Below are 18,419 nucleotides of genomic sequence, written 5' to 3' on the forward strand. Positions count from 1 at the left end.
AAACAAGCATTTCTTAATAAAATGTGACTTTTGAAGAAAAAAATTGACATTGTTTGCGGTGCCCCTTGTTTATTTGTTTGTTGGTTTTGGACCTATTTTTCGAAATTTGATATGTGGTCAGATTTTGGGACCCCTTGCGACTTTCTTGGACCCGCGGCCGCTAGATAGCACTCAAGTTGAATAGCCAGCCAAATTCAGACCTTAGCATTATTTTCCACAACAACAGTACTGAATTTGCCTTGAAATGTAGAAAAAGTATATGATGTAACAAAAGTTTCCTTTTGGCCTGTCAATAGATACTAAACACATCCTCATTTGGTACATCTCTTTTTCAAGATATAACATTGGCTGGATACTAGTTAGTGCATCTATCGATGTAACCAAGGACATTATATCCTTGATGTAACCCATCCGACCTACCTATCGCGAACATGGAATATTCCAAAGGGTCAAAGGTCACAAAGATGGCGTCCATGGACAACAAATGTGACAGAGTTTCGACTTTCTAGCTTTATTTCGAAGGTTTGTGGGTTGGTAGATTATGTATGTTCTAAACTATTGTACCATAGGCCTAAATAACTGTTTAAACATTGTATGTATGTGCTACATTCAACTGTGGACCCTCTAGAACGGCCAGTGTTTGCGAATGTTTTTGGTACAACGCTGTTGTATATATTTTGTCCATAAATATGAGGCATTTTCGATTTCAATATGATTTTGCTAATAATTTGTTACTACCCTACATGTACCTTACTTGATGTATGTATAGGTGGTCACTTGTGCAAGTGTGACTCATCTGTGGTTGTAAACATTATCTTTATGTAACGTTAACATACTAACCCTTTCTGGCCTGCTTTTCAGAAGAAGCTTAAGCTTCTGCAGAAGTAACGTTTGTGATCTAGACAACGCCAGGAAACCACATTTTGCCTCTTGAACACACCCACAAGTAAGGTAACAAACATGAGCGGTGGATTGGCCCCCAGTAAGACCACAGTCTACGTGTCCAACCTGCCGTTTGCCCTCACCAACAACGACCTGCATAAGGCAAGTCTAACTGTTCATGTTTGATTCAAGATAATCAAATTCACATCACTAGTATACAACAAATTATATGTCAAACAATTTGATGTTGGGGACAATGGTACTAGGAGTTATAGAGCTACGTATCTAACCGCCATTAACATAAATCTGCCGGGTTTCTTAGATATGTCACGTTGAAAAGCAGTGTGTTTGAGAGATCTCTACTAGTAGTGCATCACCCACCCAGGTATGCACAGTTGGAGTGCACTATACTGGGGGACGTTGGGTTGGAGATCTGTTTGGATGTACCTTTTCAGTGTGGCAGAATTTCATGTACATTGTATATACCTTGTGGAATTGTGTTAATAGATGTTATGCCCCTTAAAATATTACGACCCACATACTATTTTGAATTAACATGAATCACAATTCAATTCTATTTGATTCTAATTACATTGAATGATTTTCTTTTCCAGATATTTGAGAAGTATGGAAAGGTGGTCAAGTGAGTATATATCCAGCTAGAAAGAACTGTTTAGGCTAACAATAATTATGGATAAACTGAGGGGGGGTAGCCTGTGTTTACACAATCTCTCACTGGCGGAGATTAATGACCCCCAGTTACAGTTTACCGATAAAATGCTGCTAGGAGCACGATTTAGTCTGACTAGGCGGGTGGGCATTACTCCCAGCACCGTAGAGATAACGGGAGCTCCTGATGGTACGTTAGTATGGTTACCAGGCTACATTGAAAGTTACTTTCTATGTTTTACCTTACCCAGGGTGACAGTTATGAGAGACAAGGTCACCAGACAGAGTAAAGGAGTGGCCTTCGTTCTGTTCCTGAAGAGGGAAGAGGCACACGCCTGTGTACGAGCACTCAATGGGAAAGTGGTAGGTCTGCTAGTCACTTACAGCTAGATGAGCAAAGGTTATGTGTGATAGGTCATTTAGTGTAATCAAGGAGGTTTAATACAGGAGAGAGGACAGGCTAGCGCCCTGCTGGGCCCTTTTGTTTTGCCCCACTGCGATCCATTGTGTATCCCTGGCGCGGCCCCGGCTTTGATCCGAATGGTTAAAGCTCATTTTCATCAAAGTCTCTATTAAACCTCCTTGATGTAATACAACCAGTGGCTTGCGTGCGAAGCTGGTGTGTTACACTGAAGGGTGCTTGTATCTAATCTGCAAGCAGATCTATCGGTGGGAAGGCAGTATCAAAAGGGGCGTTGAGTATCCAAGGTCCCCTTCATGGGCAAACTCAGAATTTAGGATATTCTCATCAGGTCATAAACTGTTGGATGGACAAAAATCTAAAGCTGAATAGAACACTGCGTTGCTTGTTTCATAGATTATATACACAACATATAATCTTCCAGTTGAGCCTTCTTTGACCCTACAAGTAGTGTTACCATGATGTTAAACCACTTGTGAGTGAAAAATTTACCATTTTCTGTATTACAGTTATTTGGACGTACCATCAAATGCAGCATGGCAAAAGACAATGGACGGGCATCAGATTTCATCCGACGGAAAGTCTACAAGGACAAGAGTCAGTGTTACGAGTGTGGGGTAAGGCTTACAATTGTCAGACTGCTAATCATGTAGATGTTTATGTCAGAAACTGGTAAGCTTCCTCGTTGTCAATGATGGCGTAGGTCGAGATGTGTTTGTTTAAAACGAAATGGTCAGATTGCATAAGAAATGACTTTTTCAGTAATACTGTAATTAGTTTAAATGCATTTAAATTCGCATGGTTTTTATTTCGCGCTAAGGCAAAAATTATGTTTTTCCGGTGGTTTTGAGTTTGCGGCAGGGCTGTAGTCACACACTGCTACAGTATCGGACAAAAATGTTTGCGGTGGCTTTAAGTTCGCGGTTAACCGTCGCCACAAAAACCGAGAACATAAAACCACCACGAACATTTCTGTATTTACAGTAGTCATAGATAACCTAGGTGAGAATATAGAAGTACTTTAAGTGGATAACGTATTCCATGTGGTTTATTTTTACATCTTTAGGAAGAAGGCCACTTGAGCTATGCATGTCCAAAGAACACCCTGGGTGAGAGAGAACCTCCACCAAAGAAGGAGAAGAAAAAGAAGAAGTCTCAAATGGAAGAGTAAGTCACAACACAGAAGACTGATCTGAACATGTCATATACAGTTGTTTGCATCTGTTAGCATTGGTAATGATCCACTGTGTTCTGCAGCTCAGGTAGTTATGGAAACAACCTCTGGCTGCATTCTGAACAGTCTTTCTTCATTTGTTTCCACTGTGTCTTTTTTCCTGCAAGCTCTCTGTGAGCATTGGACATGCAGATATGAACAAGACACACAAACGTAATCCATGTCAACAAACTCTGGAAATTTCAATATCAATACAATCCAAGCTGCTGTACACGTGTACAAGATCTTCTCACTAATGCCAGTGTCCTTTCTGTGTTATGCACTGTATGTGTAAAACATTTATTCTGCACAAGTATTCCCTGTTGAGAGGGGCGGGGGGGCATCGCATGGCAAGTTGCCATATGATTAATAAGGGACTACAACATTGTCCTGGAGGAGGACCACAATGTTAATGCTATGATACGTGTACAATGTGTGTAATAAGTCAGAATTTCCCCCACCCTGCTCGTCCATCAACTATGAAAAGGTGAACATTCAGGTGTAGATCTAATCAGAAAATCTGTTAGTGTGGAGCTTGTTTGTGACCCCATGGGTTGACGGATGATGATGAAATCTAACCCGGAAAGTCTTTCTGTACTTCCCAGAGAAGAGTACCAGGAGGAGGAAGAGGAGAGTGATGAGGGGGAGGACCCTGCACTGGACAGTCTGGGGGCAGCCATCAGATATGAGGTCAGCAGTTTATGCTTTCACAAGGGACAAACTACACCTTGTACCTGTTACATACCACATTCTTTTTGACGGAATCAAATCTTTAAACTGTGATCTAGAAAGGGAAAGCTAGGAAAAAAAACATTAAGTTGTATCATTGTTTTTCTTAGTGTTCTGTCCTGTATAGGTAAGTCTTTCTTGTTTAGCCTTACCAAGACCCAGCAGATCTAAATAGAAATTTTAGAATCAAATACTAACCCCCGCCTTGTTTCCATACCTAAAGACATGTTGACATAGAGCAACAGAATTCAATGATTTTATTGGGTGAAGCTTGGAAGTAATTTCATGTTGTTCTGTTTTGCTAGAAGTGCATCCTCCATTTTCAAGAGTGTGGAAACTGATAGAAAATGCCCTCCAAATAATGCTTCTTGTTTATCTGCACTTCCAGCAAGCCAAGATAGAAGAAGAGGAGTACAGATACAGAGTGGCTACAGGCAGTTATGCCGAGGCCAGCACTTCACAAGCCGAGGACACCAAGAAGAAGAAGTTCAAGAAAGATGAATACTTTAGTGATGAAGAGGATATCAGTGATCATGACCATGATTAGAAATTATATCACATGTCATACATGTTTTAGCTTTGATGTTCTGAGTTGATTATACATGTACATTATTTTCAAGGAGACAATTGTTATCTAGTATGGCTTCATTTGAGCCTAATTTTTATCATAATCATGAAACTAAATGGAATTGTATAAGTTGAGTTGACTTTTATTTGAGGAAGTAAGCCTTTGTGTAGATAGATATACACAGTTTGGTGCTCCATTTTTTTCAAAGTACATGTACAAAATATAAATTCAGTCACTGATGAAAACAAAATTTAATGGATGCTATCTAAAACATTGAGCATTTACAACATCTGTTCAGTTGCTTGAGTAACTTTCATAATCTTCATTGATAATCATATACAAAATTTATCCCTCCACGTGTATTCCTAAGTAAGAACTTTAGAATTGTTCTCCTGTTTCTATATGAAACATCTGTACATTATCTATCTATACAACATAAATGTGTTTGGACACACAGCTAGATTTCCTTATTATAAATATTATAAGATGGAAAACAGACAAATGAACACTGTGTGTTTTGCTGTCATGCTATCACTTCAGAATACATTACAGTCATCCCATCACAATCTTCAAACTAAATGGTATTAAAACATGTAAGGATTTTCTGTATAATAAATATTACTGCTGTTTTTCAAAGCATCAAGTATATTCCAGAGTCTTTGTACATATTTAAAAACAAGAATTTTCAATACTTTCCGAACCTTTGTTTGGAGAAATAATACAGTCTATTCGACAAAGATAAAGGTGTTTTGCAACACTGCTATATTTCCTTGTAGAGGAGTTCATATTTGGGAACGTTCCTTTGGTCGATGGAACTGCGCACCATGACCTTCCCCCTCATGGCTCCCCTGAAGATGACCTCCACAAGGTCGATATAAGTCCTGCTTGTTTTAACACTAGGCTATATTTCCTTGTAAAGGAGTTCATATTTGGGAACGTTCCTTGGGTCGATGGGACTGCGAACCATGACCTTCCCCCTCATGGCTCCCCTGTAGATGACCTCCACCAGGTCGATGAAGTCCTGCTTGTTCCTGAAGCTGCCGATGAACTTGGTGTGATCCGGTCGACTGTGGGAATGCAGTTCAGTGGGAAAATTAGTACAAGAAAATGAGATTTTTTAAATGTCCCTACAGAAAATCTGATAAAACAATGAACCTCACAATTTTTTGAAACCAGAAATAAGGACCAAATGCAATTTATCAGCCCTCTTACAACTTAGCTTTTAAAATGGCATTTTAACATGTACCATGTGCTATGGTATCTACATTGTATCTATTGTAACGTTATATACTATATATATACAGTATCTCAAAGAGGAGAAGGATATACTGCAAGGTGTACACACATAATATTGTTAAACTTAAAGGAGTGATATCTTTCTTAAATGCCCACGGTCTTGATGACGACCATTCTGGCATGTTGGAAAAGTCGTGTAAAGAGCCTTTCCTAATTAAGGGCACAAGATCGGTGACACAGCAGGATTCGAACCAGGGACCACTTGATTCTGAGCGGAACACGCTGCCGTCAAGCAACACGACCAGACATACATGTGTATCTATCACATTCGATGACCAACTTACTCATAGTCTACTTTCATGTGCTGTCCGTTGAAGAAGAAGATGGTAGCAGGGATGAGGGTGATGTCAAAATACTGCGTGTAGACCGGTATACTGTCCACGTCCACTGTGTAGATGGCTGCCATTTTGGAGAGTAGATTGGAAGTCTTGAATAGCTGTGGAAGTTGAAAAAAAATACTTGATGATAATTTGTGCACATATTAATTTAGTTAACAATTGCTGAACAGTTAGCTACTTGTTCTTACAAAATATCTTTGGATACTATACATTTCTGTAGTCTTACTACCGACTAAAATTGATGAACAAGGCACACACTCTCCCTCACCAATGATTGCTCTCTCACACTCACACATTACATACACGCAAACACACTTTCTTTCACACATGCACACCCACACACATTAACACTCTCTCTCTCACACACATATATACACACACTCACATGCATGGATTTCACACACACATACAGACACACGCACACACAAGTTACACACACACAAGTACACACACAAGTACACATACACACACACACACACACACAGTGACACGTGCACACACACACACTCTCTCACACACATAAATGCACACGCACTCACACACACATAATTAAAGGCACACGCACACTCACAGACGAACACACACACTCGCATAACACACACACATTTATACACGCATGCACACACACATACTAATCTCACACAAACACCCTGACACACACTCACACACGGGCACATATATGCACACACAAATACACAGAGACACCAAGGAGACACACACAAGACACACACAAATTAATTGTCAACACAACTCACGATATCGTCCAGTTGCTGGCACACGGAATCATGTTCCCGCCCGAACCTCAGCACCAGGACTAACTCAGCGGTGTTCCGGATGGCCTGGTCCACCTCCTTTTTCGTGGTGAGCCGAGGAAGAAGGTAGCTCATCCTTATTAAGGCAGAGACAGCTGCAGATCCAATATGTTGTTGGGAGACAAAGCTGATGAAGAGTCTTCGTACCTGACCTCAATTGACCTCAAAACAGTAGGTGTGATGTCATTTGGAGGGTCCACATAATTCTGTAAAGGACAAAAAATAGCTTTTATTTACCAAACAAAAAAACAGATAATATCATAGAAAAGCATGTAATTAGATATTTTATCACGTTCATATATGTCTTATAAGAATGCTGTTTTAATACAGTTTTAAGCACTCGTTTCATGGTAGTACTCCCGTGTTCAAAGTGGACTAATCTGTACCGTACTGAACTGTGGGATGCCCAAGATGGCTGCCCCCATGTGAAATCACGGCGCTCTCACCAAGAGAGAAAGTTTAGTGAGATTTAATCGGAAATTCCTGCTTGAACTCCTGTCACGACAAAGGAAAGGTGAGAGAAAACATTCATATGTTTAAACTTTAATACTTAAACCGTTATAGATAATTGTGTTACTTCATGAGCACTGAGTACCTTCATATCTGCCATGCGGCATGGGTGCCTGCGTTAACTGGGATTTGATGGTAGCAAGAATGGTAGACATACTTGTTTTGCTTGCTTGTCTCCACCGCCAAGATGGCAATGTTTTCAGTGGTGTTTCTTTGGGGTTGAACAGCACTACACATGAAACTTAGATGGATTGTCATAGATATGTACTGCTAGTTCGTAAACTACCTAAGAAATTATTAGATTTTGGCCCCCTGGGTGCTTTCCTTGGTACTGGAGCAGAAATCCCTGGTTTTGTATGTCGTGTCCAAGACATACTATTGTCACAGTTCTTGCTTGTTTATATGTTGCTGATGGTAAGTAAAGCATGATAAGCCCACTTGGAAATGTCAATATGCATGTGCATTGTCAAAGGTGTTCTTGTCTCCACATTGTCTATATTTGCATAACAACGTCAAGACAGGTTTTGTTTACGTCTCAGGGCCTTCACCTTTAACACTGCACATGCGTACTCGAATTCCTGAGTGGGATTATTACCAAATTTAATTTTAAGTCTTAATTACTACTACATGTGTTGTATGTTAAGAAGCCTTTGTATGAACACAATGCATTTCTTCTCCAACACAGGTGATCCTGCTTTCATCATGTTGTTGTTGTCAAGAATATCAAGAGCTGCTCTCGGCCAGACTGCCAGAGTTCTGAACAGAGACTACAGCCAACATTCACGGCCATTCCTTCTGCAGTCCCACTTTCGTCACCAACACCAGGGGGTGTCATCTCCTAGCAAGTATGGAGTGCATTTGTGGACAAGAAATGAGCCCTGCCCTCAACAGTGGACTTCTTGTGTTGTGCATAGATGTTATAGTTCCAAGTCTACAGATGGTATAAATGGCAGTGACAAAATGCAGCAGACAGACAACACAGCAAGCAAAGATACAAGTTCTACTTCAAACAGTCCTTCCAGTACTTCACAAAGCGACACAGTTCCTATGGACGAGACCATGGATAACGAAGATGTGTTAGCTCCCCGCGCTCCTGAGATTTTCAAGGAACTGTCTGAGCTGGACAGTCTGGACCTGAGTCCAGAGGAGAAAGAGTGGAAGAGGGCACAGCTGGAGCTGGAGCTCATGTTTGAGGTTCGTTTTCTTGCCATTTAGCCATAGAGATAGATAATGTACTATATTTGTTAGTTTAAACTTTCAGTTTCAGTTGTATCTATTTTGATATAAATGTTATACAAACTTGTAGGAATAGAGTAACTGTATTAATTTAAATGTGGGGCATGGCGAAAATCAAGAGCTGAAGATAGATCAGAAAGTTTCCTTGCTGTTTCTTTGGCAGGGTACATACTTACAGGTAGGGGCTGCTAGCCCTTACCCTTAAAGTTGAACATGCTCAAGGCACCTCCTTGAACATGGGAGCACCAATTTACGTCCCTCCCAAAAGACAGGTGCAGCCCCAACCGAGATGTCCTGTCCCAGGATTCAAAAAGGGGTATCCTAGCTAGTTACCAACTAATTGGAACCAGGAGCTCAACTGTGAGGCTGCTACCAGTTAGGCTAGAGGGACATCCCTAATGAGTGCTCTAGTGTTGTTTAAGTTGTAAGGCCCTGTCACACTTCTGCGTATATTCAAGTGCGCATGAGTTCCGCAGTAACATATTTTTGGTTTAGGTAAAGTTTGCGGGGAGGAAGTTGTTTTCTACTCTGACCCAACGTTGAGCAGTCTAGTTATCAAACCAAAGAAATAACTTTTTCGGCTGCAAACTTAACCTAAACCAAAAACATGTTAATACGCAACTCATGCAGCTTGTATATACGCACAACAAGTGTGACAGGGGCTTAATTAACCGATTATTGCATTTCTCTGCAGAGGTTTGACGTAGAGAAAGTGACCATCACTGATCGCCACATAGAGCAGTTCATGGGTCTTCAGACCAACAAGGCCAGACAGAAGTTTGTCGACTACATGATCAAGACTGAGTACAAGTAAGCCTCTTTTATTATTTTTGGGATGCAGCTACAACATGTATTTGCATACAGTATATGTTTAACCATCTCCCTGCTGCCAAACTCTGTAACCAAATGATGTGTGAGTCCTAACACAGTTGGGGATGACTATCTTATTTAAAAGAGATATCTGCACAATAATCTTTTCTTAGACATGCAGTAAAAGTGTATATGCATTTCTTGAAATGAAATGTTTGCATCTGTGTAGGCCTTCATAGGCACAAACTAATCATCAATACTATTGAATTGCCAGGAAGAGGAGTTTTGCAGAGAAGAAGGCGGCCAAACAGCAGCGCAGAAAGGAGCTGCTGGAGGGACCCGCCCCCAAGAGTACGACGTTCCAGCCGATGATCTGGGGCAGGAAGATGGAGCTGTTCTACGGCTGGAACCAGGCCAGGAACATGATGTTCGGCTCCGATGTGAGATGATTTTTTGTTTCATTTGTCATATACATTGTTTGATTAATTTTAAAAAAACAGAGGTATTGTTTTTGGTCTGTGTGTTTGTTTGTCTTGATGTGTCTGTAGTTATTTGAATATTGTAGAATGACAGGGTTTGAGGTTGAAGATGGTTTCTCCTTCAGGAGTTTACTTTCATCCGGAGATGATAATGATGATTTATGGATACATATTAAGAAGTGTCTGTGTGTCAGCATTTAGTTTATGTTGATTTTTTAAAAGTTTAAACAAGAGATAGATCAATGACTGAAGAGAACTACGTACACATTAGAATTGACAGCTTTGATTGAGTTTAGTAGTCTTCTACTAGTAAGTTGTTGCTTTGTTTTGACAGATGTTTTGGCATTTATCTGACATTCCCCTTAGTTGTTCCTTGGATCAACCAAACAAATGAATTAAACAGTATAACATCAAATAACCAAGAAATGACACTTTTGTTTCTTAGTTTCTAGCTGATGTTTCATTTCAGCTCTAAAATCATGGAGAATGATAACAAGCTATGGAGAAACAAGTCTTGTTAGGACTTTTTTTCTTTGATTTTTAGCTGGTGTTGTGTTGTGAGGACAAGATGCAGTTCAGAGAAATGATCAACCTGTGTGATCGATAATTGAGAATGACAACAAATGATGGAGAATTAATTCTTTTCTAACTAGGAAGATTGTTCTGTAACTCTTCCTTTCTCGACCATTTTCTAGCTGGTGTTTGACTTCAGCTACGAGGACGAGATGCAGTTCAGAGAAAAGATAAACCTGTGTGACCAGCTGAACGAGGCGTTGGGAGCCAACCGGCAGGACACGGAACCATTCCACATGCACCTCGTCAACCTCCGCCACGACGGGCAGACCTACAAGGAACTCGCTCGCAGCCGCACGGACGAAAACTTCGCCGACAAGATATTGGGGACGGTGACGGAGAAGTCTTATCTGGACCTGTTCCCTAGGGAGAAGCTGGTGTATCTCACGGCGGACTCGCCCCGCGAGCTCACGAAGTTCGAGCCCGACAAAGTCTACATCATCGGCGCTCTCGTTGACAGGAAACTCACCACGAACCTGTCGTACGCGAAGGTGAAACGTGAGGGTATAGCGAGCGCCGCGCTCCCCCTGGACCGTTACCTCTGGTGGGGGCTGGGCGACAAAGTGATGACGTTAGACCAGATGATGAAGATCATGCTGGCGCTGAAGAACACCAACGACTTCGAGGCCGCACTCCGACACGTGCCCACCCGTAAGCACCACGGGCTCAGGAGCGAGCTGGCGAAGAAACAAATCCGCCCGGGGATGGGCGGGAACAAGTTCCAGCATCAAAGGAGAGGACAGAGGATGAGATATGAGAGAGAAGAGAGGGACGCGTTCCCGAGGGTGGACAGAAGAAAAGCAAAGGCTTGGTTTGAAGATTAAAGTCACTTAATAGATGTTACAGATGAATAAAGACTACAAGGGATAAAGAAAAATGCCCATGAGGTAAATCAGTCATCCCAAAAATAGCATTAAGTTGCAAATCATGCACCACAGGACAAAGCAGAGCATTATGTACAGACGACAAGAAAAAGTAAAAATTGGAAAATTTCACTTTGCATTTAAAAGCTACATACATGTACTGATTCACCCTGCATTTAAAAGCTACATACATGTACTGATACATATACAGGTACTGATGATTCATCTTTGAGACTGTTTCAAACAAAGCGATTACCTACCTTGTGTAGGTTTTCTAGTAGAAGTGGACCAGTTCAATATGGTCTACATGTCTCAGACCATGTTATGAGAAGGACAATGTGAAACAAGGGACAGGATGTTTGTTACCAATATTTTGATAAGAATCCAGGCTAAGCATTGGGCTGCTGATATTCATATAGATAGACCAGGGAAAAGAAAACACAATGCTCAATATGTCTCCATAGCGATACATTATAGTTATGGGATTATTTCCAGTTATGTTGGCTGAACTGTTTATTATTGTATCGAATAATAAACAGAAAACGGTCGGCATGTTTCTTCACTTCGACAATAAATGGCATCCACAATGTTGCAAGCTTCTGAAAATGCATTTAAGTTAGCATGATTTTTATTTCGCGCTATGGCGAAAATGAAGTGATCGCAGTGGTTTTAAGTTTGCGGCAGTCACAAACTGCTACAGTATTGGACAAAAGTGTTTGCAGCGGTTTTAAGTATGCCGTGAAACGGTAGCCGCGAAAACTGCAAACATAAAAACACCGCAAACATTTCTGCATTCACAGTAATCTGAAAAGGTGCATATGTAAGTTGCAGAATGTATCCTGCCTTCCTTAGCAGATTAGGCAAGAAGACTTCCAGGCCAGGTATATCTTTTATAAAATACAACAACATTTTGGCAAATAATTGGTTAACATAACAGACTAACGACATTACTCTTGAGTTTGAAAATTTTAAATACTCTACATTTGTACTGGAACCAGAGTATTACCATGACAAGGACAGTAAGCACCATGGGGCAGAACATAAATAAACTGTAGAAGCACAGACAGAGAGACTACACATGTGGAGTCAGACCGCGCATAAACAATATTTCACTCGATCCCTTATGGTGAAGTAATAAGTAAGGGTGCAATATGTTATCCTGCATGACTTTGTTCCTAATAACAGTCTTCCTGCCACAGTTAACGTTACATGTACTTACCCACTAGGTAGGGTGTCCAACAGAGACATGTTGAATGATAATGTGCTGTCCAAATGAAACCTATGAGAAAGTGCGTTTGTTGCTTCCAGCATTTGTCTAATTTGTAGTTCGATATCATTTGTATATTTATATTACACTGTAGATCTAGACATAATATTGCCGACGGAAAAATAAGATGAACTTTACGAAAATGTATGAAGTCTTGAGAGAAAGCTTGCATAGACGCATACGACCTTTGGAAAATTACACCGTCGCAAAAAATCAATTCATTAAGTAAAATCGTCAAAGGCAAAATCATGACGGGTTCTGACTGGACCCCATGATCTGACCGCTAGGTCGCTGATGTTGTATGGCTGGCTGTCAGAAAACTCAGCAAATCTGAAGATCACAATATTGCTTGGAGACTAGCTGTGTGCCCTAATGTAACCCATGAGAAAGTATATAATTATGTAACGCTTGAGGCGTCTGTCTAATTTGTAGTTCAACATCGTTTGTAGGAGATGGAGACATTGTAGACGGAAAAGAGGCACTAATGTGACCGCCTTATCCGTACTCTGTGGGACGGATCAGAAAACGGTCCAATCTTCCCATCCGACCTCCGGAGTAGTTGTATCCGTGGTCTGTCTGCGGGCTGTGCGCACATGCCGTCCAGATGTGCCGCAGGAGAGGTACACACGGTTGTGTCAGACAGTGTGCACAACGCCTACGCAACACTTGGACGGCTATCATGGCTGAATCCCCGTCCTCTGTACCACTTCATCATGGCTGACCCAGCAGAATCCCCGTCCTCTGCGCGAGTTTCCTTTTCATCTGCCGTGTCGGTTCATCCTATGAAAAGATAATCACGGTAATTTATCAATCCTGACTGGCAATGGCGATTGGAAATCTGTTTTCTTCATAGATAGAAAGATAGCCCAAACCGGAATGACCCAATACGGAAAATCTTTGCTTTTGTTGAAGTCCAGATCGTTGAATCCGGTAGGGAAGTGACTACAGACGTTTCCGCATTTAAGAAAAAAGTCAACCAATTGATTTCAAGACCAATTTAAGGCGAACCATTGCTACATGGAACCATATGATGCAAAGTCTTCAACAACGATGAGGTTCTCCATATATAAACAGGGCTTTAAGCTTGTGGCTTCAAATGTTTTAAGATGTCTCCTACCTGTTGATTCAGCTTCTTCTCCATCTCCTACATGTATGTCTTCTGACAGATGGTCATCTGGCCTGGGTAGAAGACTTGTAGTCCGAAAACGACAGATAATACCGTGCTAACGAGCGCCTCAGTGCCAATCTTGCCGTCGTGACGTTGCAATCAAGGCCTTCAAAGACATCGTCAGTCGGCTCCTCCAGCTCGGATCTTACACCGTGCCGCTTTTATATCTGGTCCCCGTTAGGAGGAACAAAGTGCCGCGTGCCGACCAAAGGGAGAAAACGTTATAATCTGATTCTACGTCCATAATGAACAGAAGCGACCGGTGCACGATCTAATACGTGTCCGCTTCTGTATGTATCCTTTCATTAATTCTGCCGTCTGGATCTTCGCGTCGGTTAGATCTGTCCGGAAGCATCCTTCTTGGACGGTGCCATCATCTGGGGACGCCAATGGGGAATTCGTAAGCGGAGTGGGATGGCGCTGATGGTAAAGCCACTGGACCCGCGGCACGCTGGCGGCGTCGCTGCGTCCTCAATTGGATTCGTGTTACCATTGACTTTATAATGGTAATATCAGTTAGCCATCTAAAGGGTACAAGTATGACCAAAAATACAACAAAATACACAAAGCTTAAAAAGATTCGTTTTTTGTCTATGAAACTCGTTGAGTGCTTTGTTAATTCGATATGCCGCAACGACGCCGCCAGCGTGCCGCGGGTCCAGTGAGAGGGGGGGGGGGGCTTATAAGGCCTTGGGAAAATGTGTGTGAAATGAAGATTTGCAACACGTCTTGGAATTTTGTTTTTGGTCATCACACAGATATCAGATCGGAAATTTCATGCCCCTTGCCAGCGGCCCAAAAAAAGGCTAGGGTCGGCACGTTTTTGCTAGGGTCAGTTTGGTACCCGGAAACAGAACATTCTTTTCTCTAGGCATAACGAGATTGTCTCCTTCATCTCCATCTACTTGTGTAAAGGACAGCGAATCATGTCATGTTGTGTGATTGGCGAGTCCTATGGGACATGCACCAGTATGTCTTTCTCGTACCGTTTTGTTGTGAAACGATGAATTCTTATAGGTTCCCATATGCAGCCTTAAAGGTACAAAAATGATGTCCCCACATATTCGACGGCAAGCTTATGATGTGTGATAATGTTCCTCATCATTTTTGACGCTCACCTCTACTTGTCTGATGATGATGATTTTTGACAAGACATTGGTAAAATGTACACAGACCGCGTATCATTACAAGTCTGGATCATTGACCAGCTGCTTTTGGCAGTAGTTCCAACTATTCACCACTCTTTTATATAAGGACACATGCTATGTTGGATAGGCCAGTTCTGCTATATGTAAATTGGCTTTCACTACCATGCAACTCAAAAGGTGGTAAGATCCATCCATCCATCCATCCATCCATCCATCCATCCATCCATCCATCCATCCATCCTTCCATCCTTCCATCCATCCATCCATCCGTCCGTCCATCCATCCGTCCATCCATCCTTCCATCCTTCCATCCATCCATCCATCCATCCATCCATCCATCCATCCATCCATCTAGCCGTCCATCCATCCATCCTTCCGTCCATCCGTCCATCCATCCATCCATCCTTCGATCCATCCATCCATCCATCTAGCCGTCCATCCATCCATCCATCCATCCATCCATTTATCCATCCATCCGTTCATCCATCCATCCGTCCTTCCATCCTTCCATCCATCCATCCATCCATCCATCTAGCCGTCCATCCATCCATCCTTCCGTCCATCCGTCCATCCATCCATCCATCCTTCCATCCATCCATCCATCCATCCATCTAGCCGTCCGTCCATCCATCCATCCATCCATCCATTTATCCATCCATCCGTTTATCCATCCTTCCATCCTTCCATCCTTCCATCCATCCATCCATCCATCCATCCATCCATCCATCCATCCATCCATCCATCCTTCCATCCATCCATCCATCCATCCATCTAGCCGTCCGTCCATCCATCCTTCCATCCATCCATCCATCCATCCATCCATTTATCCATCCATCCGTTCATCCATCCTTCCATCCTTCCATCCTTCCATCCATCCATCCATCCATCCATCCATCCATCCGTCTAGCCGTCCGTCCATCCATCCATCCATCCATCCGTCCATCCATCCATCCATCATCCATCCATCCATCCATCCATCCATCCATCCATCCATTTATCCATCCATCCGTCCATCCATCCTTCCATCCATCCATCCTTCCATCCATCCATCCATCCATCCATCTAGCCGTCCGTCCATCCATCCATCCATCCATCCATCCATCCATCCATCCATCCATCCATCCATCTATCTAGCCGTCCGTCCATCCATCCATCCATCCATCCATCCTTCCATCCTTCCATCCATCCATCCATCCATCCATTTATCCATCCATCCGTTCATCCATCCTTCCATCCTTCCATCCTTCCATCCATCCATCCATCCATCCATCCATCCATCCATCCATCCATCCATCCATCCATCTAGCCGTCCGTCCATCCATCCATCCATCCGTCCATCCGTCCATCCATCCATCCATCATCCATCCATCCATCCATCCATCCTTCCATCCATCCATCCATTTATCCATCCATCCGTCCATCCATCCATCCTTCCATCCTTCCATCCATCCATCCTTCCATCCATCCATCCATCCATCCATCCATCCATCCATCTAGCCGTCCGTCCATCCATCCATCCATCCATCCATCCGTCCATCCATCCATCCATCCATCCATCTAGCCGTCCGTCCATCCATCCATCCATCCATCCATCCATCCATCCATCCATCCATCCATCCATCCATCCATCCATCCATCCATCCATCCATCCATCCATCCATCCATCCATCCATCTAGCCGTCCGTCCATCCATCCATCCATCCATCCATCCATCCATCCATCCATCCATCTAGCCGTCCGTCCGTCCATCCATCTATCCATCCATCCATCCATCCATCCATCTAGCCGTCCATCCATCCATCCATCCATCCATCCATCCTTTCATCCTTCCATCCATCCATCCATCCATTTATCCATCCATCCATCCGTCCATCCATCCTTCCATCCTTCCATCCATCCATCCATCCATCCATCCATCCATCCATCCATCCATCTAGCCGTCCGTCCATCCATCCATCCATCCATCCGTCCATCCATCCATCCATCCATCCATCCATCCATCCATCCATCCTTCCATCCATCCATCCATCCTTCCGTCTGTCCGTCCGTCCGTTCATCCATCCGTCCGTCCGTCCGTCCATCCATCCATCCATCCATCCATCCATCCTTCCATCCTTCCATCCATCCATCCATCCATCCATCAATCCTTCCGTCTGTCCGTCCGTCCGTCCATCCATCCATCCGTCCATCCATCTATCCATCCATCCATCCATCCATTCATCCATCCGTCCATTCGTCCGTCCGTCCGTCCATCCATACTTCCATCCATCCATCCATCCATCCATTCATAAATTCAATACATTGCAAGCAGGTGATTCTTTGAGTTTCTGTGTCAAACTACATTCTAAAAATTTATAAGATATACACGAATGATGAACATGTTTACGCAAACTAAGTAAAGACTGTAAGAGCCACACGGGGTCGCCAGCTGCACGTAGATTGCCTTTATAAGTCCTGAGCCCGTCTGTCCGTAAGCGGGACGGACGGCCATGTTTGGGATGTGTGACCGGCGTGGTGGAGACTGCCCTCCCCACATGTGGGCTCGGAAACCGCCATGTCGTCGCTTCCTGGGCGAAAGAGACAAGTAGAGGTGAGCACCACACCACCCAAAATGTTGTTGTTTACCATCTCATACGTTTCCAACAATAAGGTATAGAAATGAGAATGATGTTCAAGAGTACATACAGGTAATGCACATGCATCCTCACCGTGCCTGATTGAAACGGCTTTGCTTTGTCGCACGCACAATGTTTTGATTTTGGTGGAAGCAGTCATGAATTATCCTTCCGAAAATATTATCCTTCCAGTAATCATCAATAATCCTATGAATTATGGTTCCCTTATGATCCCTGAAAATTTTGGACCCTGTTGAACTGATATATAGACATGCTAATACAGACACAAACAAACAGTTAACAAATTTGGTACAGCATTTAACATATTTGACGAGGAAGACACAGCGTGTGGATGAATGAATGGGGGTATATATGCAGATGTTGACTCTGAAAGCGGTGCTCTTAAAAACGGAGTCCACGTCACCAGTGACCGACGGAAACAACAAAACACATGAAGACCTCATTTTGTGTCACAATATGTTAGTGGTATTGTTTGACATATCTATGACTATTAGCGTACCATAGCAGCCAAAGAACTTCTTCCTACTTTATTGGAGTTTATTGGAGTTCACTTTTCTCCTGTCTACCTAAAGCCAGTCTTCGATTTTTTTTTTATAGTCAAAACAGGACATATTTTTTACTTGCCTAATTGGTAACATTCTATGTGCAACAGGAAGAGGACATCATAGACTGGTTCGGATGGGACTACGATGATCTGAAGAATGACCCGAACATCGCGCTGGGCACAGTGGCAGACCGGACCGAGTGTTCGGGGTTTGACAAGGTTCGTAACTTTTTTTGGTAAAACATCAATTGATAGTG

At 42.7% G+C, this 18,419-nt stretch overlaps 3 protein-coding genes across 3 annotated transcripts; 2 read left to right on the forward strand and 1 right to left on the reverse strand.

Annotated features, from left to right (window-relative positions):
• Window positions 1–445: 445 nt before the first annotated feature.
• Window positions 446–5,157, forward strand: LOC136434477 (zinc finger CCHC-type and RNA-binding motif-containing protein 1-like). Its single transcript, XM_066427293.1, has 8 exons — window positions 446–522; window positions 862–1,044; window positions 1,497–1,525; window positions 1,803–1,914; window positions 2,482–2,589; window positions 3,039–3,139; window positions 3,791–3,875; window positions 4,303–5,157. The coding sequence occupies exons 2-8, from the start codon at window positions 961–963 to the stop codon at window positions 4,459–4,461; spliced, it is 678 nt and encodes a 225-aa protein (XP_066283390.1). The 5' UTR covers window positions 446–522; window positions 862–960; the 3' UTR covers window positions 4,462–5,157.
• Window positions 5,158–5,177: 20 nt separating this feature from the next.
• LOC136434478 (thioredoxin-like protein 4B) lies at window positions 5,178–7,077 on the reverse strand. The gene is made up of 3 exons (XM_066427295.1): window positions 6,872–7,077; window positions 6,063–6,214; window positions 5,178–5,549 (listed from the first exon to the last, which is right to left on the reverse strand). The coding sequence occupies exons 1-3, from the start codon at window positions 7,001–7,003 to the stop codon at window positions 5,384–5,386; spliced, it is 450 nt and encodes a 149-aa protein (XP_066283392.1). The 5' UTR covers window positions 7,004–7,077; the 3' UTR covers window positions 5,178–5,383.
• A 242-nt stretch (window positions 7,078–7,319) lies between these two features.
• On the forward strand, window positions 7,320–11,423 carry LOC136434479 (tRNA methyltransferase 10 homolog C-like). Its single transcript, XM_066427296.1, has 5 exons — window positions 7,320–7,442; window positions 8,124–8,632; window positions 9,369–9,484; window positions 9,759–9,924; window positions 10,659–11,423. The coding sequence occupies exons 2-5, from the start codon at window positions 8,141–8,143 to the stop codon at window positions 11,358–11,360; spliced, it is 1,476 nt and encodes a 491-aa protein (XP_066283393.1). The 5' UTR covers window positions 7,320–7,442; window positions 8,124–8,140; the 3' UTR covers window positions 11,361–11,423.
• The last annotated feature ends 6,996 nt before the right edge of the window (window positions 11,424–18,419 follow it).

This window comes from Branchiostoma lanceolatum, chromosome 5 (assembly GCF_035083965.1).
Source record: "Branchiostoma lanceolatum isolate klBraLanc5 chromosome 5, klBraLanc5.hap2, whole genome shotgun sequence".
In the NCBI taxonomy this organism is placed as follows: Eukaryota; Metazoa; Chordata; class Leptocardii; order Amphioxiformes; family Branchiostomatidae; genus Branchiostoma; species Branchiostoma lanceolatum.